This window comes from Mus caroli, chromosome 4 (genome assembly GCF_900094665.2).
Source record: "Mus caroli chromosome 4, CAROLI_EIJ_v1.1, whole genome shotgun sequence".
NCBI classification, from domain to species: Eukaryota; Metazoa; Chordata; class Mammalia; order Rodentia; family Muridae; genus Mus; species Mus caroli.
This window is the reverse complement of record NC_034573.1, coordinates 105,052,700-105,063,256: the sequence shown is the minus strand read 5'-3', so window position 1 is coordinate 105,063,256 and position 10,557 is coordinate 105,052,700. Positions and strand designations below refer to the sequence as shown.

The window sequence follows — 10,557 nt, the reverse complement described above, 5'->3', positions numbered from 1 at the left end:
TATCACATATTATACACACATGTAATATTCACACACACCACACAAACACATCACACATATACACCACATAGTACACACACACACACACACACAGACAGAGAGAGAGAGAGAGAGAGAGAGAGAGAGAGAGAGAGAGAGAGAGAGAGAGAGGAGTGGGGAGGGAGATAGAAATAAGGGAGGGACAGAAGAACTGCTTCCTAAGCCCACAACTAACCAATATAAAACATTGGCCTGGTGAACAGCAGCTGGAGTAATACCCTGTGCCCGTCCTATCAATTATGCTTGATTTCTGTCCTGCACTAGCAACCCCAGCACAGAGGAAGGAGGGCTTCTAGTTGGGCTCAGCATAGCTTGAAGCCTCCTGGCTCCCTTTACTCCCTGGACTAGCAGGTTCAACTTTTCTTCCGGTCTACTCAAAGCACAGGTGCAGCTAGACTCTTCCTACTGGGTAGCAGCAGCTGGCAAAGGTCTTCTTCCCAACCTCCCCATGTCCCAGAGCTTGCCACTTGGCATCCCCACTTCTATTTGATCATGCATATCAGCTCTTGTCTCACTCCATTCTTTCCTGGCAGTCCAGACCTACAGGAGAGGGTAGGGCTGTGAGGCTCAGATATGGAAAATACCTGCTTGCAGATTTTCTACCCATGAGAGGTTGTTTGCCTCAGATCTGTCTTCGTCCTCCTTGCTCCTTGAGTTTTGTTATAGTTTAGTTCTTAAGTGTCCTCCCAAAGACCCACGTGTTAAAGACTTGATCTCAGGTGGTATTGGGAGGTAGTGGGAATTTAAGAGGTAAGGTCTGACAGGAGACTTTTGGGCCCTCCAAAGGGAACAATTAGGTCTGGCTTTATTCTCTACTTCTTGCTTTCCAGCCAGGGAGTGAACAGTTCTGTGCTCCTGCTCTTATGGCCGTCATGATACAGGCCCATGGCAGAGGAACGGACTGAAGTTTCCAAACTGTGAACCAAATGAACCTTCTTGTTTTAGAAGCTGATTTATCTCAGATATTTGCTATAGCAACAGAAAACTATTATATCACTCTTCCTTTTGCCTTTTATTCCAGTTTTCTCTTTGTCAAGAAAGAAAACAGAAATTATCTCACTGGTCATACGAATGTCTTCTTTCGAGCTCCTTTAGAGATAGGAGAAGCTGCTTTTTCTTCCAAGCCCAAATCCCAGCAGTGGCAGGCTGGCATTCTTTCTGAAAAGGATTCTGTAAATATGATTTGGCACATCAAGAGATGAGCAGAGCTTTCCTGAGGCCACAAATCAGACAAAGGTCCAGCTAGAACTGAAAATAAGGGTCTGTCGACTTCATCCCAAAGGCCAGTTGCTATAGGACACCATCTGATGGTGGTACTACCACGGATTAGCAAACCCCAGATGTTCCGAGTGATAGGGAGGGTTCCCAAAGGACTTGGCACGGTAAAGAAGGAATGAAGGTACAGGTGAGAGGTCAGAAGGCAGGGCATAGAGGGAGGGAGGGACGGGGAAAGAGAACACAGACAGCTTGAGGTAGAGCTCTGTTCTCCATTGAGAGTTCCTAGCCCCCATTCACACATTTTCTTTTGTTAGAAAATCATTACCTTTCCCAAGGGCATGGGTCTTAAAGGTTTCCCCCTCACAGAGTTGAAAGTTACCTTCCTGAGCTTCCTAGAGGGGTCAGTTCTGAACTTGTTAATAACAGTATAGAAAGGTCTGCCTGAGGCTGTATTACAGAGATGGGTGTCTATGGTGGTGTCCTCTATTCTGTTATCCGTTTAGGACAGAAAGGTTTGGGCAGGGCTTCTTGGTAGGGAAAGCAAAGCCTTCAACACCTTAGGCACAAACACTGAGTGTCCCCTTTTGTCATCTGTTGCCATGTGGAAAGCAGTCTGGCAGGTGCCTGAAGGAGTCCCCTTTCTCCTTAACTACCTTTCCCATCATGTCCCATTTCTTAGTCTCAGGTTTCTTCTGGGAGTACTTGAACTGAGGAGCAAGGCTCCGGGGAGAGGGGCAGAGCACAGAGCCGGGTCCATAACAGGAATCAGGATCCTCATACCACTGATGTCACCCCAGAAGACTTCAGAGGGGCTGGGAACAGGGCAGAGCTTATTCCCTGGAGTTTCCCCATTCTCCAGTTGTTAGACACAACAAAATCCTGGGTGGATTCCAGGTCACTTGGTCTCATGGGATCCCAACTTCACCCACTTGGTCTGTAGAGTGTGGATGCCAATGCTTTCCCCACCCACTTCATAGCCCCATCCCCCCAAAAGCAAAAAGGAAATGAAGAGATTGACTTGGAGCCTGACTGTGGGTTCCAGGCCTGGCACACCATGTGACCAGCCGTGTACCTCAGTTACTTCATCTTTACAGTGGAGCTAAGGTGTAAAAATTCTGCAGATGAAAGATTCTAGAATTAAATGCTCTGAACATTTTCTCATATACCAGTTGTAGCATTAACATCCATGCCTAGAAATGGGCCCATCCCTATAGTATTTATTGGCCCAGAGCTCAACAAGTAAGCTATGCTGACTGGCCACTGAGCCCAGGGACCTGTCTGTCCTCACCTCCTTGCACTGGGATTACAGATGTGTACCACCATGCCTGGCTTCTTAAAAACAAACAAAACAAACAAAACAAGCTCTAGGGTATTGGACTGAGATCCTCATGCTTGCATGGCAAGCACTTTACTGATTGAGTTATCTCTGTACCCCTTGACTTGTAACTTTGAAGTGGCAGTCTCCTTTGTCCCCAAGTTTTGGGGACTTTCCCTGGTGAAACTTGAAGATCTCAGGAGCTAACACTTGGTGCTTCCATATGAAGTGGCAGAAAAGGTTTAATGTGTCTTGTTGGATGCCCACCCATCTCTTCTTTCTTTCCTTTTTTATGGACTTCTTCATTCCTCAAGCATTCATGCCAGACAGTGGCAGCTAACAGCCACAGCACTTGGAGGTGACAGCACAGAAGAGATGCATGTACTAGGAGCCAACAACATGTCAGCAATCTCAGCCCAGCAGTCCCTGAGGTACAGAGAGCAGTGGGAACAAGTGACTAGCTAGGTGTCTGGAGTTGGAGATTTTCTTGAGGCAGATACTGTTGGAGCTGGTACATGTAGGATGCACAGGGGCCCATGGATTGATGATGGGTGAGACTTAGAGATGCAGGGAGCCTGGCAGCACTGGCAACAGCATGTACTAAGACAAGGTGGACAGTGCCAATAAGCAGAAAGCCTAGGCAATGGCATGGAGTGCTGCATTCTGGGAGAGGGACCACAGAGAAGTGGTTTTCTTGCTAGAAACATAAACAGGGACTGGATCTCAAGGGGCCTTGGATGTCTTTTCCCAAAATCCTGGGAGGCACTGAAGAGTGTTCAAAGCAGGAAGAGACATGGTCATTTTTGTAGCTTGCCAAACTCACTGTGGCTGTGGGGGAGAGAGTAAACTAGAGGGACAGTGGTGTGGCTGGCAGCAATTTCCCAGCAAGCCTGAGCCAATGAGAGCCCAGAGGTGGGGAAGTGATGAGGAACAGCAGCAACCCTAGTGAGATAGGAGCAGGCAGAAGGAAGGTTCCTTTAGCAAAGCCCAGATCAAAGTGTGGTGTAACACAGCTGCACAACTCCTGCTCCAAACCATAGGCAGCTCCCTCTGCCTGGCGAGGGTCACACATACCTCCCTTGGTGCTGGCCCTCTGCACCTGCGAACTCCCTGCTCAAACCACCCTCACAACCCACACCCAAATCTGTGCATGGAAAATGGGGTCATTCACATTCTCTGTGCCACACTGTCATAGGCTCTCGCCCTCACAAGCCAGACAATTCCCTAAATGTTCCCTGCAGAAGGAAAACAGAGAAGTAAACAGTAACACCAGGGTCAAGTTCATAACATCTTTTATTAATATATTATGCTACAAAAATATTTTTGGCAAAATAACATTAATAGCATCTTTCTTTGTCTTCTATTATACTCTTAAAGAACTCTTCATGACAATTCATGGGGCAGGGGTGAAGGAAGAGGTGATAAAGAACACCACAAACATGGTGAGAGCTGAAGCCAGTTTGGTACAGTGAGGCACAGTGGGGTAGCCAACAAATCTGAGACAGAACTGGGCAAAAGCTAAGGCCAACTTCCCCCTTCTTTAGCTGAGAGCCACACCCACCTCAGCCTTGCAACCAGAGAGACTCCAGTCTAAGAGTCCTTGGTTTCTCACTCCAGGCACCTTAGACTTGGATCCTATTCAAAATCACATTCCCCAAGGCAGGTTGTAGGATGGAGGGGGCCTTTAAGTTATGTTTTCTTATCTGTCACATGCTCCCATCATGGTGGCCTGTGGTGTCAATATGATACACAGAATTATCCTTCTGGCCCCAGGAAACTCTCCCTATGGTCCATGAAGAAACAGAAGCTGAAAGAGCTTCTGTGGCTTCCCAAGCAGCAAGCAAAGGCCTCTCTATAGGCAAAGTCTGCCTTTGGAGACAGGGTTGAGGAGCTGACATTCCCTGGAAAGGGCCAGATAGGGTCCAAGAGCCCTTATAAGCTCCGATTTCCCTTCCTCAAGGTCGGGCACTGACTAAGAAGTGGCTCTGAGCTGGAGTCATGGGCAGGGTTTCAATCCAGGCATCTCCTCCCCAAGAGGTCCCCTGCTCAAGGGCAGCAGGAGTTTCTGCCAGTTCATGGCAAGCCTGGCTGGGCTGTGTAAGAATGGGGGAGGGGTGTAGAGCGGCTTTAACTGAGTACCGAATCTACAGGCTTAGATGGCCAGCCAGGGTGATATTTTTGGCTGCTTAGATGAATTTTTGGAAAACTAACAATGTTTAAAGAACCCAAACCTTACAAAGCCAGGGGCACTCTCATGGCATTTACACCAATCCTTTGCCAAGATTTCCAGCTGGTTGCCACATCTTCAGCCAGTGGACCCTGGGCCTTGCATACTATGCATCTACCTCCACCTGGAGAACTCTACACTCAGATGCTATCCTTTAGCAGCTAGGGATGTGGAAGTTGTCTCAAATAGAAAGCCAGGGCTGTTTTTTGCCTTTCCTGGCTCCAACCTCTTCTTCCTCTGTCTTGCTTCCTTTCCTCCCTTGTCCCTCTCAGCACATCTTCATCTATCACCTTTGTGTTGAAGGTCATAAAAAAAACAGACACAGGACCCACCTCATTGATTTGCTTGTATTCCCAACAGGGAGCAAATTCATATCTAAAGAGCCCTAACTCTGGAATGTGGGTGTGGGACTAGTAATGTACAAAGGGTTCCGTGGGGACATCCTGGAGCAAGCCACTAGAGTTATCCTCACGGGATAAATAGCTGGGGGGAAGGGAAGAGAGCTTCCCCTGGGGAGTGACATGTATACAGCACTATGTATATTCTAGAGATAACAGATATGATTCCATCTGTCAGGCTGGGGTAGGAGGGATGAGACATGACCAGCAAGGTCAGCTGAGCAGGGTCATGGAGGGTCTTAAATACCAAGTAGAGGGCCTGGTGTTTATCTCACGGTTATTACTACCACAAGTCTGGTGTTTTTTTTGTTTTTGTTTTTTTTTTTTTGTTTTTTTTCCACTTAGGGTGTCATTAAAATTACAACCAGCAGTTCTTTTCTCTGGGATCTGTTGTGATAGGGGCACTAGGCTAAGTGGTGGGACAAAGTACCTGAGCTTCCTGGCTTGCCCAAGTCTGGACTGGACAAGGCTAGGACGTTGCCGGTGACCACACTCCATGTGAGGAGGATGTGCTTGGGTCTTTCAGTATAAGGTGAACATTTTGAGTCACCCTCGGTCCAGACATTGCAGACTGTATCTTTGACCTCCGAGATTGGCATCGGCACCTCTTTGATTCCCTGCTAAGTGCTGGTCACTTAATCTGCTAGGCCCCAGGCCTTCCATCTTTCTGTCTGACTCAAAGTTAAAACGAAAGTCCTAAAAATACTCATTGGAATCTCAAGGGAACTGTGCTCTGTGTTTATGAGTCTAGCTAGCAAGAACATGAAGTCTGAGAAACTGCTGATGGACTACTGGTCTGTTTCCAGAGCAGGAAGGGAAGTTTAAGTGGCCTAGCCATACATTCTGTTTTGTGCGCAAGGTCTCCTAGGATGTAGGCCAGTAAGTTGAGTTTGCTACTTGCTTAAACCCTGGCTTGGTAGAGCTCTCCAGGGGCCAGGAATCTTTGGCCCTAGGTGCCTGAACAATGGTTCTTTCTTTCTAAGTCCACACCTACCTTGAATTTTGTTGATCTGTTGGACTAGTCTGCCCTCCTTCCCTCCCTCCTACCTCCCTCCCTCCTGCCCTCCCTCCCTCCCTTCCTTCCTTCTTCCTTCCTTACCTCCCCTCCTCCCTTCCCTTCATTTTTCATATAGGGACTGGTCATGTACTTCAAGCTTTAGAACTCACTGTGCATCCCAGTCTGGACCTCTTATGATGCTTGTTGATGCTCTTGCCTCAGACTCCCAAGTACAGTCCTTACAGACATGTGCTACTAAGCAGGGCACATCATCTTTAAAAACCTTAGAATGTGGTGGGGAAGAGAGTTTGGAACACTTCCTTCCCTTTCAGTCTTCCTTAAGAAGGGGTTTGGAAAGACAAGTGGCCTGATGTTGGGGCTGGGAAAGTAGCCCAGGATAGCTCCACTTATCCCATGTTGATGGTGAACTCTTCTGGGCCCAGAAGGGTGGGTACAATTCAGCCCATGTGTGTAACCCTGGCACTGTACTTGCACAGTGATTACATGCTGTATTAATTCACCATTTTGGCCCCACGCCTGGCACAGGTCTGGGCACACGGTCAGGTGCTTGGACTGTTTCCCCAAATGCTTCATCTTTAATTAACCTCGAGCTTGATCTCCATACATCTCATGCCATACTCTGCCCCAAACAGGGGAATCTGGCCTGTGTGTTTCCAATTCCTTTACACTTATCTCATCCCAATAGCGCTCTGCACGATCCGTTTGATGTCTAACTTCTGAGCCTGCTTTAAAAGTCAGCTAAGCCCCTTCCCGCTCAGCAATAGGAAGTCACATTTTTTGCCAAGGATAAACTGACTCCAGTCCTGGTTGAGGTCAAGTTCAGTTTACAGTGTGGTGCCCATGGGACTGGCGGGACCCTGTGAAGCAGAGTTCCAGAATCTTGCCAGGTCTCAGGCTTAAACCTGTCCACTGGGGCAGAGCTGGAAAGAATTCTGCTGCCTGCCAGGATGCCTGTGGGACCCCTGACTATGCAATGAGTTGCCCAGAGTCCTGCCATCTCAGAAGGGAGATGTCTGCCAACCTAAGCATGGCGGTGCTGTAGCCAACCAGGCGCCATCAAGCCTGCCAGGGAAACCCATGTGCAGTGAGGTGAGAGAACGGGACTGGAGTCAACATGCCTGTCCCAGCTGTGCCACTTTGGAGAGGCCTTTCCTCTTTCTGGACCTTAGCGTCATTCTTACTCTTGTTGACAGGTGAGGGCTCTTTTCTGCTCTCAGGATCTAGGACTCCTTAAAAAATGAGCCACAATTCCAGCTTTGGCCCACTGTGTTAGCAGTCAGACCCCGGGGGACAGAAGGCTTCTGTGCCTCAACTCCCTGCCTGTCCATGCTGGCTCAGCATCCTGCTAGAGGCTCCTGGCTACAGAAGCCAGCAGGGGGAGCTGGAGAAATGGCCTCCTTGTCTGCCATGGGAAGCTTGGGAGGGTTCCAGTTTGGGAAATCTGCCTTCCCTGGTTCTTCTCCTGACAGAAAGAACCTGGAGTAGAACACAGTTTGTGGAGCAAGGGTATTTTTTGTATTACCCTAATCCAGGGCTGGGTAGGGCATACATCTTGGGTGGATCTTTTCCCCTCTTTTGGGGGTTCAGGCTTATCATTGAATTGGAGGTCATCACATTGCACAGCAGGCTTTTGGCAGGTGGCTCTCTTTACCACTGTCATTACCACAACTGGAGGCTCCTGCACTCCATCGCCCCTAAGACTATTCTGTGTCCACCCCTGCCCATTCTTGTCCTCTGCCCGGCTCACTTCCCAGCCCTAACCAAGGTTTACCAGCCCCTCTTGAATGGAAGCTGGATCAGTGACACTGGAACATCGATCACCCACTTGCTTTGTGACCTTGGGTCACCCCATTCACTTTCTGGGTCTCAGTGTAGCCATCTGACCACAGGACTGGGCTCATCTCCCACAGCACCAGTCTCCTACTTTAATGGAAAAACCCACCAGGAACCCTGAAGGGCTAGTCCACAGACATGTGGGACTTCAAAATAGCAGCATTCTAACATTCTTCTTTCTTTCTTTCTTTCTTTCTTTCTTTCTTTCTTTCTTTCTTTCTTTCTTTCTTTCTTTCTTTCTTTCTTTCTTCCTTTATCCTTAAATTGCCCTTCTGGGGCCTGGACAGGGTTAGGGAGGATGGCTGGCTACCATGCCCCTGGCTCTGAAATTTAGCCTCACAAAAGCTGGGGCTGCCTTTCTGCCTGCCCTCAGAGGTGCCTACAGTGGGAGAAATCAAGCCTGAGTAGGAGGCTTGGGGCCAATTCAAAGCCACTGTCTACACAGGTCACAGAGGTCATGGGAACCTGGGCTCCTTCCCTGGGTTGGTGTTTGGGACTAATTCAGGGACTATAACATAGGCTACATAAAAATAGTTTTATCAATAGAATAAATACATTTTCTCTTTTAATATGGACACATATTTTACAAAAGAGCCCCATAGCACTATGGGAAATTAAGACCTTCTACAAAAAAGAAGATGTAACTGGAGTAGAATAAAGCTCTAGTGTCCTCTAGTGTCTAAGGTCCCTGTCCTGTGTGAACTGCCTTGAGGGTGTTAGCACTCTCTGAGGTGGTGTCAGATAGTGGACACGGCCACAGACTCCTGTGGTTTCTCTGGCTTCTCTGCAAGAGTGGTTGAGGTCAGGAAGGCCCAAGGCTGTGTAGTAGGAAGAGGGCTACAATGGAGGCAGTGATGGCATGGAGGAGGCTCAGTGTAGGCGCTGAGCTGCTGGTAGGCCCCACAGGGTCCTGCTGCTGGAGTTGGTGTGAGGACTTGACAAAGGGCTTGGTGGTTTCGGAGCTGGGGGTAGGCTGCAGGGGCAGCGGAGGTGGCGAGATCGTAGTGCTGCAAAGAGGAAACACAGGGACTGTCAGCAGCCTCCTCCTAGGAAGAGAGCTTCGGGTTCAGCTCTAGCTTTATCAGGTACCTTAGGGAAGAGGAATAGTCTGGAACCCCATAGCCAGTTCCACTGACCCCCAAAGACAGGGTGGGCCCACATGTGATCGATCATGAGGGCGGGTTCCAGGCAGAAACAACTGCAAAGTCAACTGGAGTCCCTAGAGTATAGCTTCCACCTGTCTCCTGATGGTCTACACCTTGTTGTTCCCCACAAGGTTGCTGAAGGTGGCAGAACACACACACACACACACACACACACACACACACACACACACACACACACACACACACACACACACACACACACACACACTCCTTAATTTTCACCACATCATCCTATCTGCCATGGGAGAAGCATCCCCCACACCAGCTGTTCAAACAAGATTACTATCCTCACAATAAGCCTTCGAAATGAGTCTTACCACCTCCTTTCAGCAAGGGTGCCTCAAAGAGGCTACTGGGTATCAGGTTCTGGGGCAAAGTAGGTTTGTACACCCATAGGGCAGGAGAGGAACGACCACTGTCTCTTTCAGAGATGCAGGCATAGTGCTCCTACTGAGTTTGTTTGCAAAACAGGGGTGGGGTTGGGGCTTCCACAGTACATTTTAGCTCACAGAAACCAGTGTGCTCTGTTTCCTGCCATGCTGGCCTTCAACCACATGGGACCGGTCACAAACTCACTGTGCTGTTTTACATTACCTCATCCCCATCATGCCCACGGTCTTGCTGTTATTGTCGCCACTAGAGACTTCCCTCTCTCTCTCCTCAAGGTCCATGATCTGCCCTATGATCTTGAAGAGCGAAGGTTCACCTAAGACACGATCCACTTTCCACTAACCTCATTGCCATAGTGGGGCATTTGTTCTATGAGAGTTAAAGAACAGGCTTCAATCTGAGGAGTCTTACAACAGTGCTAGGCCCTGGGAGATGTGGGAAGGCTTCTCTTAAAAAAAATTATCATTAATATTTTTATTTCTCTGCTTTTCAACTAATAACATCCTGCATTTACAGTGTACTTAAGAGCAAAGGCAGTCATCACACTCAGTGATTTTTCTGTGCCACATTTCAGTTTCCTCCAAGCTTGAAGGAGATGAGGATTCTTAGCAAGATGAGATGCAGTGGGGTTGACTGCATCTGTGGCAAGGACCCTGAACATTAGTGAAGCACACTATTTCCTGGGTGAGACCTTGAATACTGATGTGGAGGAGGCTCCAGGGTCAGACTGAGGGCTTGTTAGTTGTAGTCCCTATTAGTGCCTGTGTCTAGAAGAAGTCGTTACCTCAAATTCTCTCTCTCTCCCTCCCTCCCTCTCTCTCCTTCTCTCTCTGTCTCTCTCTTGTCTGACTCTGTCTGTCTGTCTCTGTCTCTGTCTCTCTGTCTCTCTGTCTCTCTGTCTCTCTGTCTCTCTGTCTCTCTGTCTCTCTGTCTCTCTCTCTCTCTCTCTCTCT

General features: G+C 48.5%; 1 protein-coding gene across 2 annotated transcripts in view; it reads right to left on the bottom strand.

Moving 5' to 3' along the window:
* Positions 1 to 3,847: 3,847 nt before the first annotated feature.
* Trabd2b (TraB domain containing 2B) overlaps positions 3,848 to 10,557 on the bottom strand; it is a 682,282-nt gene continuing 675,572 nt past the window's right edge. The window contains exon 7 of one of the 2 annotated variants that reach the window (XM_021161098.2): positions 3,848 to 9,055. In XM_021161098.2, the coding sequence (XP_021016757.1) occupies positions 8,851 to 9,055 (205 nt within the window). In that variant the 3' untranslated portion in view covers positions 3,848 to 8,850. The remainder of the gene's footprint in view (positions 9,056 to 10,557) is intronic. The other variant, XM_029476722.1, reaches the window with a different exon arrangement.